The sequence below is a fragment of the Delphinapterus leucas genome, chromosome 6 (assembly GCF_059928025.1).
Source record: "Delphinapterus leucas isolate spDelLeu-1000000601 "Yukka" chromosome 6, BTC_Dleu_Yukka2, whole genome shotgun sequence".
NCBI classification, from domain to species: Eukaryota; Metazoa; Chordata; class Mammalia; order Artiodactyla; family Monodontidae; genus Delphinapterus; species Delphinapterus leucas.
Genome location: NC_143134.1, coordinates 115,915,265 through 115,932,193, shown reverse-complemented (window position 1 = coordinate 115,932,193; position 16,929 = coordinate 115,915,265). Strand labels below are relative to the sequence as shown.

At 50.2% G+C, this 16,929-nt stretch overlaps 1 protein-coding gene across 2 annotated transcripts in view; it reads right to left on the bottom strand.

The window, feature by feature from the left end:
• Positions 1–16,929, bottom strand: part of MVB12B (multivesicular body subunit 12B) — a 183,582-nt gene that overhangs the window by 95,767 nt on the left and 70,886 nt on the right. For both annotated transcript variants that reach the window (XM_022578726.2, XM_022578724.2), the window contains exons 5-6: positions 16,084–16,213; positions 13,240–13,362 (exon numbers count right to left, since the gene is read on the bottom strand). In XM_022578726.2, coding sequence (XP_022434434.1) covers positions 13,240–13,362; positions 16,084–16,213 — 253 coding nt within the window. The remainder of the gene's footprint in view (positions 1–13,239; positions 13,363–16,083; positions 16,214–16,929) is intronic.

Here is a 16,929-nt window from a genome sequence, read left to right as displayed (position 1 = left end):
CCTAATTTGAATATTTAATTAGGGTGAAGCTCTTCATCAAATTACCGCAGAACTGGGAGAAAGCCTGGAAGACTTACACAATTGCTATCTTAACCCCTTCCCAGCTGCTCACCTGTGAGCGCAGCTCTGGAGGGGAGAAGGCCTGTGCCCAGCCTGACGCCGTGGGAACTCAGGGGGGATGCTGGCGATCGAGGCTGAGAGCGGCCAGATGGTGACAACGGAAAGGTCCAAGGGAACGAACTGCTCGTGCCCAGAGTGAACTCTGAAACGAACTCTGGACCAAGACAGAAAGTCACATGCGTGAGTGCCCACTGTGTGCCCGGTGTGGCACTTCCATGTGTTTCCCTATTTGGTTCTCACAGCAACCCTGCAAAGAAGGTGTTCTTATCTCCATTTTATAGACAAGGAAACTGAGGCTCAGATGACTGATATAACTTACTCAAGGTATCACTGCTTGTGAGTGGTATCAAGAAGGCCAAGTTACTCATCACACACACACACACACACACACACCCCTACCTTGTACTCCCCAAAAGAGACAAAGAGAACACCTAAGAGTCAATAAAAATGTATTTAAAGCTGTATTTTGGATATTCTGCATCGTGCAAATAAATTGGAGGGGGAGGGCAACCAAACCCAGGCCTCCTCAAGCAGCATCCTAAAATTCATCTCTTAGATTCAAAATGCACCACTGAGCTCCCCAAGCTGGGACATCACAATGACGCTGTGTCCAGCTGCTCCGGAGACGGGTGAGGGCATGGGCAGCAAAGCTCAAGGAAACAGCCTTGGACTGCAAACTTGACACCTGGTGCTGCCGCCCCAACCCTGCACAAGGGAGCCTCGCCGAGGCAGTCACTGCACAACACCACTGGTGGCCAGGGCGGGGTGGCAGGGTGGCCGTGGTCAGTAACAGGACAAGAAAATGTGAATTTGTTTTTTTTTTTCTTTCAAAATGGCAACAGTAGCATTTATAACTACCTATCAGTTTGGACAAGAGATTACATTTCCTTAAGGTCCTCTTTCTCACTGTATGAAAAGACTTTTATTGACTTTTCACGGGTGCCATGTGATTCTGAGTGACCAAAAGTAACACATTTTCCCATGCAATCTCCCCCAAGACCCCCAGGATGGGGCCAAAGGCTGACTGTGCACACTGCGCTTGGCCATGGTGGGTACAGAGATCTTTCTGCTTCCAGATTCCACCGAGGTGCTGAGAATGTGGGGCGTCCTGATGGTTTCTGACTAGCAGTTTTCTTTTAGAAGCTCACGATGGGTTCAATTACCCTCCTGTGGACGTGGCCAGAGCTCCATATGCAGCGGCCACTTTCGGCAGGAAGCGGATTACGGGATGGAAGGGAAGAGCCGGCCGCGCAGCCCCGCGCTCGGCCCTCTTCCCGGCGGGCGGGCTGCAGGAGACCCAGGATCCAGCAGCCCTGCTCCAAGCCCGCTCCTTGCGGGAGCAAGTGGCGTCGGGAACTCTGAAACTTTCCTTTGTATATTACATTAATCCATACAAGAAAATCTCTTTTAATGAGGAGTGATGTAGTTACAAACTCTCCAGAGCCATAATTAGAGCAAACTAATTGAAGTTGTGTTTTGACACACTTTCCAAATTCACGGGTGCCGGATGACATATTCACAACACTGCTGCCGCACAACCATGGCGACGGCAAAATCATTAGGCTAATAACACTTATTTGCATTCTTCTCACGCCGGCAGCTCTCCCTTAAATACTGTTTCTACTACTGCTCCTTTACTGTAAGTTTCCACTGGAAGATATTAACAGTAATTATTAGTACTTTAGTGGAATTTTAACGTTAAAGAATCGCAACCTGCATTAACATACATCGAATGCCAATTCTTTTCCGTAACCACCGTTGGAAGGTTGGGGGTTATCTTCCTCCACCCCTCACCCCACAACCTGATGGCGATACAGTTTCACAGCTTCACTTGGGACGACCACTCCTAGCCCACCCCCGGTGGGATCTGAAGTCCGGGCTCCTGAACTATTCTGTTTCAAATGTTTGACGAGGAAAATCTTTTTTTTTTTTTTTTTTTAAAGTGGGTTAAAATGAAATAGTTAAGGAGAAATTTTTTCCGAGCAGTTAAAAAAACATCAACAATTTACAACACGGTCTTTGGTAATAATACTAATGAATTCCAGGAGGACGTGCTTTAGCCACTCTGTCACCACCCTTTCAGTGATGAAAGACAGACTTGGAATAACCAGACGTGAGAAAGGCCAGCGCGGGTGGGGCAGGTCTGATCTGTCAATAGGCAGGCCCTGTTTGCCACCAACAAGGCCAGTTTTGGGGATGCTTAACTCACCCACACACAGAGAGGAAGACTCGACAGTTCTGAATAATGGTTATTAATGACTCCCTCCTCTAAAGTGACAAATTACTTCTGAAATTTAGAACCGGAGAGGTGTGAAGAGTGAAGGGAACATGACAGGAAATGCCAGCAGAACGGAGGTCCTGCTTACTACTCCACGGCGGGGAAGGGCTGGGCCCTGGAAGACAACTCAGCTCAAGGGTCCACCTCTCTGGGCATCTGGTGGCTCTGCCAGGGCCGTGAGCACAGCCATCCCCGCCTGCACCTCGTGTCAGTGACCAGCGTCTCACCTCCCAGGTGCACCGTAACGGGGAGGTGAGACCTGGTTCCAGCCCTGCTCTCCCCACGTGCCAGCCTCAACCGGTCACTGCCAACAGCCCCTCACTGGATACTTAGGGTTGGGCTAGACAGTCACTCAGATTCTGGGCTTCCATAAATAACTTGGGATCAAGAAAAACCAGCACCATGTCATTTACCTTTCAAAAGTCAAGAGAAAACGGGGGCATAGGATGACACTGTCCTAACTAAAAACGGGCACTTGTGTACAATTTCAAACTACAGTATTCAAATATGTATTTCAGGATAGATGTCTAATCTCAACCAGGGAAGATTTAATTGAGTGAAGAAAATGCTTTCTTAGAAAAATGTCAAAGGCTATACTCCTTTAACGCTTGGCAGTTTTCAGTTTCTTGAACTACCATTCTCGGACCACTGTGCTATTTTTCAAGTCACTGGTTACTCATAAAACAAAAAAGGAAAAAAAAAAAGGGAAACTAATTTTCATAGCTGCAGCAACATTCCAAATCATGGTATTTATTCACTACATATAAGTTTTATTACACTTGAACCCTGAAATGCCAAAACACCTACCTCCATTATAAAAGAAATGAAGAAAAAAGCCAAGCCTGGCTGAGGGTACCGCACTTCCATTGCAGATGAGCTAGTCTCATCTTAGAAACTGAAATATTTAAAGAGTCTCTAAACCTCACTGACCCTGCTTTTAAAAACAAGGGACATATGGGCACTGCTAGCTTTTCATCTTCTTCCAGCCTACTAAAATACCCGCCTCTCCAAAATTCAAGAGTAGTGAGGCTGCCGAACTCAGATTCATGAAAGGCCCCGTGCGTCCTCCCCTTCTTGCCCAATCAATCTCCAAAGCTGTGGAAAACAATTTGTTTAGCAAAATGAAGCAATGACTAATTAGGAGGTGGAATGTGGGTCCTGGTCTGGAAGCGTTTACGGCTGGGTTTGGTCCCCGGGGGAGGCCGTGCCACTGGCTGCAGGGGACACTGAGGTGAAGGGTCCTAAATTCAGGAAGCCCTGAGGCTCCTTGAAGGCAGGGAAGACAGGATGGTGTGGCCTGGGTTCCAATCCTGGCCCTTGAGTAAGTCACCATCTCTCCAAGCTTCGGGTTTCTCATTTCTTAAAATGAGGACACGATTATTCACCTCACTGCATGGTTGTAAAGACTAAAAGGATACACATGAAGTGTTTACAAAATGCCTGGCACAAGACGCTCAAAAAATTGTAGCTGAAATAATAATGATGATGGTGATAACTGTATTTATTCGGATAATTATTAATATTATTATTCAACTGGAAACAAAACATCTGCTGCTCAAGAAGGAAGTTCAAATTGAATGCTACCCTACCCACAGGCAAAAGTGCCACTTAAATAAGCCCAAAAGGCCTTTGAAAAGTTACTGCAAGCAAAGGGTTCTATTAAACATCCAAATTAATAACGGAAACCCTGCCTTGAAACAGAACAGCATGGGAGGGGGGCAGGGGGAGCGCTGCGCGCTCAGAGGTGGTAAAATACCAGGAAAGTTCACTTAACACTCATTTTTACTTTGTTTGGAGGCTAGATTTACACTGAGAGACCCAGGTGAAATATTCCACAGAGCCACCTGCAAGCAGACTCTCAGCTTCCACTCTGATAAAAGGTGAAACATCCTCCTCTAAATGGTCTGCTTCACAAAGCCGACCCCGAAGTGAGCGGATAAATCTGCTCTGACACATGGAAAACTATTTTCATAATCCTGAAAAAAGGCCTTTCTCCAACCCCCCGAGCTCAAACCCCCTGTGCAAAGAGCCCTCGCACATTTGAGAACCAGGCATAGGAGGGAATCATTTCACATGTATAAACCCGCTCTCTGGGACAACAACAAGCCCACATAACCATCACAACCACCAAGAAAAATAAGGCACTCACAAAGTCACAAAAATTACAAAGATGACACATTTACAAGCAGCAAATACCTTGTCAAAAATCTGATGCGCGAGACTGAAAGCAGGGAAGGCCAGCTCAGAGGTGGGAGCCGTACTGACTACTACCTAATTGTTCATTAAATAGAAGCTCTGACTTCCCAATAAGCCATATTAAAAATTAATATCAAAAATAATACCATTCAGCCTAAACTCATCATTCATATCTAACAATACCAAACTGCATTCTAATGAAATTTCACCTTCAAAATAACTCTGACACCAAAACTAAGTCTGATACTGTTACAAAAGCAGTGCGGGCTTTGTGGCCCACACATTTTAAGGATATTCAAATAACCTTGCTCTGTAGGTCTCTCTCACACCACTCTCATGATCCCCAGAATAAATCAAACTGCTCGCAACCCTGCGTAATCGCGGGCTTGGAAGCCGGTCGAGGGGACCCTCTGGTGTATGGCCCTCACAGGTTCTCCTCAGGCAGCAACCACAACTCAAGTGGACTGGCCCCCCAGCTCCTGCCCACACGGCAGGCTCTGGGAAGTCCTCTCCAGCGCCGGTCAGGAGCCTGGAGAAGCTGCACGTGAGACGGATGGGACACCTGGGGCTGCGCCCAACCACTGCTCCGCTCCCCAGCGAAATGCTTCACACCAGTGAGCCTGTGACCACGAGCATCAGGGCACAGGGACAGTCTGCAAGCCAGGGGCAGCTCATCCGCTTGGGTTCAAATCCCAGCTCTGACACTTAGTAGCTGTGTGACCTTGGGAAAGGAACTTAACCTCCTTGATTTCAGTTTCCTCACCTTGAAAAGGAGGAAAAAATAGTACCCGACTCACAGATCTGTTATGAGGATTAAATGAGCTTTTCTTTGTAAAGTACTTGAATAGTGCCTGACACCCAGTAAATAAGTCTCCGTTGGCTGGTTGGTTGCATGGATGGAAGGAGAGATGTATCAATATACGATACCTGGTCCTATGTGTCCAAATCAGCTCACTTTATACATTCAATTCATATTTTCTGAGTGCCGCCACGTGCCAGGCACCTGGAGTTCAAAGGTCCCTACCATTCTGGAGCCACACATTTTTCCCTGAATACTTACTCTATCAAATGAGATGACGCACCTCAAAGCACTCGGTACATTTTGATACACAGTGATGCAACGTTATCATCATTATTTTTGTGACTAGCCTTTTCTGAGGCTTTAAAGGAGAAAAAGGAAACATGAGAACCCCTGTCATCAGTAAGCCAGAAATCTATTCATAAGACCAAACATAAATAAACTCGGCAATGACAGGGAAACGTGAAATGCCAGACTGCACGGTGCAGGCAACTGGAGGAGAGGAAGGCGGAAAACGATGTGGCCAGGCTTTCCAGAAGAGGTGAGGGCGAGGCGAGGGCTGGAGGGTGGACAGGACCCGTCCTCTGCACTCTGGAGCCCAGTCTGTGTCTTTCAGGAGGGCAGGGGCTCACAGCAATGGCCCGAGCAGAGACGGACAGGGTGCCCAGGAGCCGAGAGGAGACTGGCCTGATTCGAGCGAGATGACGTGGGAGGCGTGTCAGGCAATAGGAAGCCAGCGAAGGCTCCAGACAGGTAAAAGAGCACGTGCACGCTTGAGAACCCCAACAGGACGGAAGGCAACCCAGGACTTTAAAGTTCCAGACAAAGAATGTAAGCGTGGGCTATTTACATGAAATAATACCGAGCCCCAGGAGCCTCTAAGTTTGATTTCGTGTTCTGGTCCCACCCCTCCAGCAGGTTCTTCTTTGGGACACCCCTGGTGGCTGGTGCTTCCAGTTGGAGCAGGTGGAGGGTACCATGCGCAGACTGAGACGATTCCCGCGCCCATGCTCCCTGTGCCGGAACAGCAAAGCTGTCTTACCGCCTCCATCTTCAAAGGAGGGTCATAGCAGGAAGGATACGAACACGTGTGTCCTATCTTCAGAGTTAAACAAAAATGTGTGTGGTGTTCGCATGAACAGAAAGTAAGTCTACTTCTCCAAAGTAAAGCCAGACCCGCAGTTGTGCCTGGCCACGGCCTTCAGAGGGGCAAGGTCCTGCAGGCCCTCCCTGGGCTCACGTACCCCCAAACTGTCTCTTGCGACTGTGGAGCTCAAAATCCATGTCATAAATTGTTTACTATGCGGGGAAAAAAAGAATCAGTGGAATCAGCCCTTGGGCTTGCCTTCTAATCTTACCTTGACGGGGGACACATATAACCCTTCTCATAAATGATGAACCCTTATTAAACAACAGTTTTCCACTCTAAAATGAATTCCCTCCAATCCTCTGGGCCGAACCTTCTCCTACTAAAACCTATCAAAGAGGAGAAACTGCTGGGCCTCCTCATAGGCAAATGCCCCCCGCTCCAAGCCAGCCGCCGCTCGGGGAGGGGCAGACACCTCGGCAGGAAAGGGAGAACAGCCTCCCTGATCTGTGCAACTCCAGGCCTCCCGTTCAAGTCCTGCCACAACAGGATGGGTGACAGATGTCTGTGGTTCAAAGAGCATCTTATGACTGAACACTGACAGAAGGCAGCCCGAGCACCTTAGGCTGTCAGCTCAGACGACAGGACTGCAGCCGGTGAGCAAAGGCTCCGTCCCCGCTGCCGGCTTCTTCCGTGGGTGGATCAAGTGGCCCAGTGGATCCCACACCCCTGGGAAGGTGGGGTCGGGGGGCCAGGACAGAGCACGGCAGCCCACAGGCTCCCGAAAAGGGATGTGACAGGGATGAGCCCAGACGTGCATGGCCTGAATGCTAGATCACCGCGGAGGGATGTTTCCTCTCCTTTAGGAAGAGCTATTAACCTTTCAGATGACAGCCCTGGGATGGGAGTGACGAGACGATTTCTGAGGTCAGCAAGGATCTCTGTTCTCAAAACCTGACATCGACGTGCAAAAGTTGTGACTGAATCCTGGTGTCCCTGAGTGGAAGACTAAATGCATGTGACAGATCTTCTGCCATCAAAATGCCCCATTTCCCAGAGTATCTGTCACAGATTGATAACATCCACGCAAAAAGTTAAGTACAATTATGACTGTCACTAAGAAACATACTTCGGAACCTGTGACTGACAACTTGCTGGAAGCTGACAAATCACCGGAAGATTCCTGAACAACTCAAGAGCAGCGCCGCACACCTTATAAGGGAAGCTTAGCCCCAGCGGACAACAGGGAGAGGCTCCCGGGAGGCTGCGCCCTGTGTCTCTGGGAGGGAAGATGACATTTTCTCCTGGGGGGACAGTGTCGGTGAAGGGTCACCGCAGGAGCCCATGGCCTGAGATCTGGGGGGCAGAGTTCAGGGGGCCGCTTCTCCCTCAGGACCCCAGGCCAGTGGGAAGGGCAGAGTGGCGCTGCCGGAGCCATGGGGCCCCGCCCAGCCCTTGTCCACAGAGCCGTGAAGTGCCCGGACATCCCAGCACTCCGGGGTGCAGACTACTGGCTTCAGCTGGACTCCGAGAGCGAGCTCCTGCCTGCCCACGCTGGGACGGAGCCACGGGCCGCAGCACGTGGGCCTCTGTGCCTCCATCTCGGGAGGGCGCCACAGTGCCACCCTGCAGGCCCTGAGCTCCGTCCTGACACCGGCTCCAGTGCGCGGGAGGAGGCCCGGCTGCAGGTCGGAGGATGAGGAAGCGCCGACAGTGGCGCGAGCAGACCTGGGTGACAGGTGCCCGTTGGAGCTCCCCGAGTCACCCGGGGCAAGGTGTCTGCGTCCCTAACGTGCAGGTCTGCTGAATCTGTATTTCTGAGGGTGGAGCTAGGGAATATGATGCATTTCAAGAATCACTGAAGGTCTGAAAACCCAAAGGCTGTTTGAATACTGCCAGCAATTGGGTGCACATGACCTCGCAAGCCGGCTTCTTCAATGCCAGGGGGTTTTTTTTACCCTTGGGAAGTTCTCTTTATTAATTTTTTAAAATGTTAAGCCCAAACCTACCTCCTTATAACTTCATCCCACCTGATCTAATTTTGCCTTCAGGGGCTCCCAATGCCCCAGCCCCACCTGGAAGCACTTCTACTTTCCCTTCTACACGGTGACCATTTAGACATTTGAAGCCAGCTGCCTCGCCTTGACTCAGATCAAAACTCAGCGATTCCTCACACTCAAGCTCAATGCTCGAGTCGGGTAACTTTGACAAGGTGGTGCGTGGCAGTGGACGCGACTCTCCTGATGTCCTGACAGGCCCAGGACACCGGGTCAGGGGGCGTGCCCCACTGTGCACGCCAGGCTGCACTCGAGGTACCCAAGCTCGTGCCCAGCCTGGCTACTTCACATGAACCGCTGCTAAGCCACATCTCCTCAATTTGGTGCCCGAGCAGTTGACTTTTTGAACCTTGGGGGCCCTGTCCATTTTCGCCCATCACCTTTCATCCCCCGGTAGCGGCAGGGTATTCTGGCTGTAGAGGAGATGCGGAGTATTGATTCTGTCACTCAGCACATCAGCTCTCCCTAATGACTCTGTGTCATCTGCACATTTGATATGCATGCCTCTGATGTCTTTATCAAGCCACGGGTTCTGCTGTTCAGCAAGCCGGGGGCAGCAGCCCACCAGGGCCCCTCGTGGGAAGGCACAGAACTGTTCACTCAGCCACACTCTGGGGCTACTGGTACTCCATCAACTGCAAGTCCACCTGCCTCTCCGAGCTTTTCCGGACCTCGGTTCCAGCAGAAGCTGAACCTTCTCTTCCCTGCAGAATCATATGTGAGAGCCAGTGTGTGGGACAGGAGCGGGGGCTGCTCTGGCTGAAGGGGGAAGGTGCTTCCTCTGTCTGCAAGTGCCCAAAGCAGCAGCAAAGAAGCAATCAGAAAAGCCCAAATCCAGGGACCCCGACGTTTGCTCTCACACACCAGGCCGACTTGCAAAGCTGAGGCCACCCCGGGAGAGAGGTGGGGACGTGGGATCACGCCCGATGCCCAAGGCCAGGCGCACCCTGCTGATCAATGTGTGTTAAGCGGACGGCAGAGGACGGGGGCAGCGCTGGGGCCCAGGGAGAAAATGGAGGCTCCAGGCCCCCGGAAGAAGTGGCATGCCCTTCTTCACGTGGGAAAAACTGTCAAGAAATGAGCACAGAGACGTGTGTGTGTGTGATGAAGACTCACTGGGTGAGGAAGAGGAGCTCTGCCAACACATCTTATCCTGCCTTTGGCCGTGACCTTCGACCACTGTGCCCCATTCACCGGATACAGCCAAGGGGACTGCCCATCCTGAAAGGACAACGCCACATCTGGCCCCGCGACTAGCATTCTCTGCAGTAACAGGGAGGAAACGGGCAGGAGGTGCTCGTTCTGAGGGGCAGTACCGGCCTCTGGAAAGGGAAGGCGGCTCTGCCAGGACCACGAGGGCCTCAGGTGATGACCCATCAACAGAAACTCCACCAGCTGCCCCTTTTGTCTGACATAAGCTGGGGATGACAGCTCTCCAAAAAGTGACAGGAAGTTCTTTGATATACGAGTGACAGCGAACACGTTTTTAGCTTTTCAGACAGAAGCTCCGGCTCAAGAAGGCAACATGGTCGGCTACTGGCCCTCCCTGACTCCCTTCCTTCCCCCGGGGATTGGCTGGGAAAACGGCCCGCTGCCCGCGGGGGAACCGGCCTGCCTGTCCTCCAGGCTCCTCCAAATCTGGTCAGTAGAGGGCGCTGCATCACCGCACTCTCCCTCCAGCCTGGGCTTTGCAACTTGATCCCTGTGTCCACACAAAGGCCACAGCTGAGGTATTTCTTAGGCTTGTGGTTTAATAGTACAGGAGAAAGAAGCAGCAAAAACAAACTTGCTATTTTACGATATGATATCACCTATGTAAAAAGTACACAGAAAAATGACTTGAAGGAAATATAGCCAAAGGTTATGAGCCTTTGCTTACTGGAGATGGTATTTGTTTTTTTCATTATTTTCTATACTCTGTCAGTTTTCTACAAGCTTGTATTCCTCTCATAATCAGAAAAACCTGAGGAGTCTTCAGGGACTCAGGAGCTGTCTGCGGGTGGGAGTGGAGAGGCTGCAGCCCAGGGTCTGAGGCTGTTGGAGAAGCATTTGTTGCAAAACTGAATATATGCCTGCACCTGGGCTGAGCTCTGGGAAATAAAAGGCACTAGACACAGTCCCTGCCTTTAAGGAGTTTACAACATGAGTGAAGGCATAATGGCTGAGAAGCGCTCTGAGGGGAGAGCCTGGCACGGGCACAGGGCACTCAGGGAAGGCCTCCTGGGAGAGGCGGCATTTGCGCTGACATCTGAGGTGGGGGATGGGAGACACACCTGATGCACAGGTGTCCACATGAGCAAAGGCACAGAAGCACAAAACAGGAAGGGGAAAAGAGGCTATTGGTTCAAAGTTTGAGGTGTGGGGACAAGAGAGAGAAGACTAATCCTGGGATCCAGACCTGGAGGCCTCCATCCTACAGGCCCACTGCAGGCCCCCAGCGGAGACAAAAGCCTCATCCACAGCTCACCACCAGAGAGAAAGCTGTTAGTTTCCTCTGCTGGACAGATAACAGGGATCTGAAGCCTCACGGAATAACATACTCATCATTTCATAAATCTTCAGTGAAAATTTGAAAAATCAGCATTTCTTTTTTTTTTTTTTTTTTTTGCGGTACACGGGCCTCTTACTGCTGTGGCCTCTCCCGTTGCGGAGCACAGGCTCCAGAAGCGCAGGCTCAGCGGCCATGGCTCACGGGCCCAGCCGCTCCACGGCATGTGGGATCTTCCCGGACCGGGGCACGAACCCGTGTCCCCTGCATCGGCAGGCGAACTCTCAACCACTGCGCCACCAGGGAAGCCCAGCATTTCATTTCTTATCAAAGATGCACAATAGGAGAACAATACGAAAACTGAAGAACATAAAAAAACCCTGATGAATTAGGGGGCTCATGTAGGTGTACAGGCCATCTGTAAATTTACTGCATAGTGAGAGAGGAGAGCTTGGGACAGACAAGTGGTTTTTACTGAGAAGCATTAATGTAACATTCAATTATCCTACTGCATACTGGCTGACTTAACTCAGTCAAATTAGAATACATTTTATATTGACTATTTTGACATTTGCTTTATTTGGCAAGTAAAACAAAACGGATCCAATTTCCCTGAAGCCATTGTAAACCATTGTACAAGAGGTTATAAAATACATAAGCCTCACAAGGCTTGTTCCCACGCACTATCTCCAGGTCTGTGTGGCTCTCTGTGGCCTGTGTTCTCAGGTCCCCTGGCTTCAGTTCCTAGAGCCCGTGCACCCACGCTGACCGGCTAGCTTCTGGGGAGATCGCTCTTCCTGCCTTAAGTGGACAATCAGAGCTCTTCCTTTATCTCACAGCAAGTTAAAACCTGCCCTGAGGTGGTGCCTATTTCTAGGCCCTTCCAGATCATATAATGTCAACAGGAAGCAGCTGGAACCTCTCCAAGACGACGGGCCTGAGCTGACCCTGAGCACACGTGACGGGAACCGCAGCCTCAACGGTGACCTGGGCAGTGAGAAAGGAACTCCAAAGTGCTACCGAGCTGTGCGAGCCTTATACTCCTAAACCAAAGACGCGCAACCCTGGGAAGCTCATCAGTTAGTCATATCTCTTCACACCAAAGTGAAACTGAAAACTGTCAACACTCCTCAAGTTTCAGGCGATGGCAGGGGTAGATACGATTAAGTACCGCTCTTGGTTTGTGAAACTGTCGAGAGTGAAAAAGGCCAGACTGTCTTCTGGAGGACACCCCGAAGGACAGGCCCCGAGCTGCCGGCTCACGACTGTGCATTCGTCCGAGGCAGCGGGAAGCCCAGCAGAGGTTGAACAGGGCGCAGGAGACCGCCTGTACCACCCTCTCCCCTGACTCTCGGGGGCAGGGTGTGGACCGTGGGGCGTGGGGAGGGGGAAGCACCCAGTAATGGTTTTGTCCTGTTCCTGGCCGATTTTGCGCACCTCGAACTGCCCACGTGGAAGCTCTGAGATCCGTCCTCATTTATGTTACGTCCAGCTCCAAACGGCACCACCTCACAACTTCGTACTGGCTTTATTTACTTTTGTAATTCTTTTCTCAAGCTTAGTCTATCATTGCTGTTTGTTCCCTGTCCTCAAATAATTTACGCCAATGATGCAGAGGTTTTTGAAGGTGTTGGCACCACTACTGCCTCTGCTCCAACGGAAATCAGGTGCAGAGACCGGTCTGCTCACCCCAGTTTCTTTGTGGAGACAACTATTTAAAACTAACAGCCCCTGAAAAACTTCTCACTATTCTCTCCTACCCAAAGTACCTATGTCTTAGTTTGCAGCTCTTTGGGAACAGGAACAATATGGAAATGAACAAAATTACCTACCAACCCTCCTGCAGTTGAAAGAGTTGCTGGCCAAGGCAGAGAAGGAATTCCACCTTTTACGGCCAGCACTCCCAGCAGCGTGGCTACAAGTCATGTGTCTGTGTGCGACTATGAGCTCTTTAGAATAACAAGCCCATTCTAAGTTGCATATTCTGCTACTTTAGAAGCCTGCAGAATAGGTGCAAGACAGAATGGCTTTTACGTTCATGTAACGCAAAGATTTCTAACTGATTTTGTAAAACCTCCTCTAAAGGTATATCGCTTCTGCAATGTTTCCGCAGATAGCAAGTGGAGGGGTTCTAAGACGTTACGCAGTGGGACCCAAGACCACATGACTCTGTGACATGCATAAGAGAACAAGACGCCACTGACAGGGCCTCACCTGGGAAGGCTGGGGGCTGGGGTGGAGGCAGCTGATGGCTGGGAAGGCGTCGTGGGTTGAGATGAGTCATGATTTCTTGGTACTCTGCCCATTCGATACCAGATCCCCATGCTGTTCAACTCCCTTTGGGAGAAAAGAGAAATCTTCACAGCACCGTTTAACATAAAGTTACCTGAGCTACAAAGCAAACCAACTCATTTAAGAGAATCACAGCCTCAGACGCCAGGGAATCAATTCTTGCCCATGAAGGTGGGTTACATCACCTCCCTTTGTGCTCTGGGCATCACAGTTCAAAGCCTAACGTGATGGCAACTGTCCCAACTCAGCAGGCCCGTCTGACGTGGCCATCTTCTTCCCCCACCCCTGGGCCTGCCTTCCTACCATATGCTATCCACATTTTCCTTGGTTCTCGGTCTGCAAAATTCTTCGTATTCCGCCATTTCCTTGTGGGTATTCGTGCGACCAGCTGCTTCAAGTTCTTTGTGTGGTTAGGGCGAGACAGATAGGGCACTGGGCTGACACGTGCCTGGGGTTTAGCTATGGGGAGAATGAGCCCCACCCAGCTCCATGCCGTGCTGCCCCCCTCCCCCTGCCCCCCACCTCCAGGGTAAAGCTCCTCACTGCCCGGTGTCACCTGGTGTCAGCCTTATTCTCAGGCTCAGTCTGGGAGACATCTTCACAGAGCCCGAGGCATGTGTCCCATGAACCACCACAACTAAGGGTAGTGACAACAGGGCCCGACGGATGCCACGTCAGGGTTCCTGTTATTTGATCTGCACACACCCCCGCAGCCCGGCCCCATGCCCCACGGTCACAAGTGTTTATGAGACAGGCATACTCGCAGGAACTGTAACAGGATTATTTTAGACACATCAACGTCCAACTGCTCAGCTGCTGCACAGAACTTACACGTTGGGATGTAGAGGAAGATCATGCCTCCAAAAACTGAGAACAGATTTGTTCAGAGCATTCTTCTGGCGGCCTCTCAGTACACCGCGGAACTATTCTGAACCACGGCCGCGTCTCATCAGGTGGTTGATTCCAACCAGCTGCACTGATTCTGCCACCTCTCGGTATCAGGCCACAGTCAGGCCTTGGAGGAGCTGTTCCCCGTCTGACAACCCCAGACCTTCGCAAAGTAACCTGTGGAACTGAGCCCATTCTTAAGAAAAAGCGACAGAGCTCTGAACACTGAATTCTCTTTCCTTAAAAATAACACTGGAATTGTCTTCCTCTGAAAAAGAATTTTTGCCCCAAGATGAAACAAAAATATACTTTATTTAGCAATCTTTTCAAAATGATATAAAAAAGGGATTCTAGTTTTGATTACCAAGACATATATGGTAAGAATCTATTCTTTAGAATTGTTTAAATTGGTTAAAAATTGAATCTTTTAAAGTAGCATAGTGTGCAATTTTAAAGAACTCAATACACATAGCAACTGAATATACATAATACATGTAGTAATTATTAAACTGTTGGTTTCTACTATTTGTATGTAAATGGCTGTTTCTAAGATACCTGAAGTATGGTTATTTTCTTACCTATTTTCTACTTCCATAATCCTGTTTCCATAATGACTTTAAACCATGTTGCAAAACAGGATTTTTGAGTGTGTAGAAAGGGTATGATCATAGAGTCCTTTTTTAAAAAAATTAATTATTAATTTATGGCTGCGTTGGGTCTTTGTTGCTGCACGCAGGCTTTCTCTAGTTGTAGCGAGCAGGGGCTACTCTTCGTTGCTGTGCGCGGGCTTCTCATTGCAGTGGCTTCTCTTGTTGCAGAGCACGGGCTCTAGGCACGCAGGCTTCAGCCGTTGTGGCTCGGAGGCTCTAGAGCGCAGGTTCAGTAGTTGTGGCGCACAGGCTTAGTTGCTCTGCGGCATGTGGGATCTTCCTGGAAAAGGGCTTGAACCCATGTCCCCTGCATCGGCAGGCAGATTCTTAACCACTGCGCCACCAGGGAAGCCTGAGTCCTTCTTAAGGACCACAAGATCTTGAGACAGAGAATCAGATTCCATAGCTGAAGAGTCCAAACAAGCTATCGTGCACCAAGATGAAAATAACCTCTATTTCTGTGACACCTGCTCCCCACGTGCTTCAAGCAAACACCGCAGCTCTATCTCTCTCTCTATCACCCAGTCCGTGAGCAGCCTTCAAGTAAAGGCCGTGGCTTTTCGAGTAAAGAGGAGGGTCTGGGCTCAAATGAGCAAGATCCAGGAGGCCGACCTCAAAAGCCAAGTAGGAGAACGCATCCATGATGTAGGGACCCACAGGGATAAGCAAGAAGGTTGCAAAGCTGGCCAGGGAGAGGCACATGGCCAAGAGGCCGAAAACCCTCAACCACACTATCAATTTGAGAGACCCGAATTTCAGCTGACTGAGTATAATGGGTGAACACCTATTATCTTTTGGACATCCAGCATCCCTTCATCCCTCTTCTGACGCTTTACCTTCCCTCTGTATTCGGGGAGCAGCCACCCCTCATTCCCAGTGCCTGAGTTCCAATGGAGCTGACCCCACTTTCAGCTCAGACTTGGTCAATCAGAGATTGACATTTTCCTGGTAGCAGCGACGGGCTCAGGGTGCACGTGACCCCAGTGAGATCAATCAAGACCAAGGCGAATGAATTCTAGAACTTCTGAATACTGGTCAGGAGCATGGTGTCCTGAACCAGCGGCCTCCCAGGTAGGAAGGGCAGCAAGGAGAGCTAAGGCCAGAGGCTGATGAGAGGCAGACGGCTGAGCCCACGGGTCACACAGAAGGTCTCAGGACCCGGTCCCCAGGGGTGATGTGAGCACCCTCAGCAGACAGCAGAGATGAGACTGGGGTTGTTGAGACTTACCCAATGAACGTGTACTGAGGAGGGGCCTGCTTGGTCCGGCCCATGATCCGAATGTCACAAATGGCAGCTTCAGTTGAGTCCCGTGGGATGAATTTAATGCACAGCCTCTTCTTCCTAAAAGCCACCTCCTCTGAAGGAAAGGACAAGAAAAGGGATGAGTCTTCCAGAGGTGCCCACGTCTCCGTTTTCAACACCATGTCTCCTGTCACGTTCCCTTCCCAGCGGTGGAAGTGACCAGCCATCCAAGTCGCCCGAAAGAAGGGCTGGACGCAGGGCTGCAGTGGACAGGCCCAGTCACCCTGCCCTGCATTCGGGGCCTGACCCCCGACAACCCCTGCCAAGAAGGGGCCCAAAGGGCACACACACCTCTGCAAGGAGCATCCTGGAATAAACCCACGACTACAACCTGCTTGCTGCTCCAGCCATCAAATACAAACACATGGACACCCTGAGTGTCAACACATTTCACTACATGGTCTTTTTTCTTTTTCACTTCTTAAAAAATTTATTTATATTTAAAATTTTTACTTTTTGGCCACGCCACACGGCATGTGGGATCTTAGTTCCCCGAACCAGGGATCTAACCCGCGCCCCCTGCAGTTGGAAGCGTGGAGTCTCAACCGCTGGACCACCAGGGAAGTCCTTTTTCACTTTTTATTACAGAAATTTTCAAACATTCCCCCAAATAGAGAGAACAGTAAGATGAATCCACATGTTCCCATCATCTGGTTTTAACACTGTCAACAATGGGCGACCTGGTTTCATCTCCTTCCCCCACCCCCTCCAGCTTTGCTGGAGATTTAGAATGACTCCCCAACACCATGTCATGTCACCCACCAAAATCTC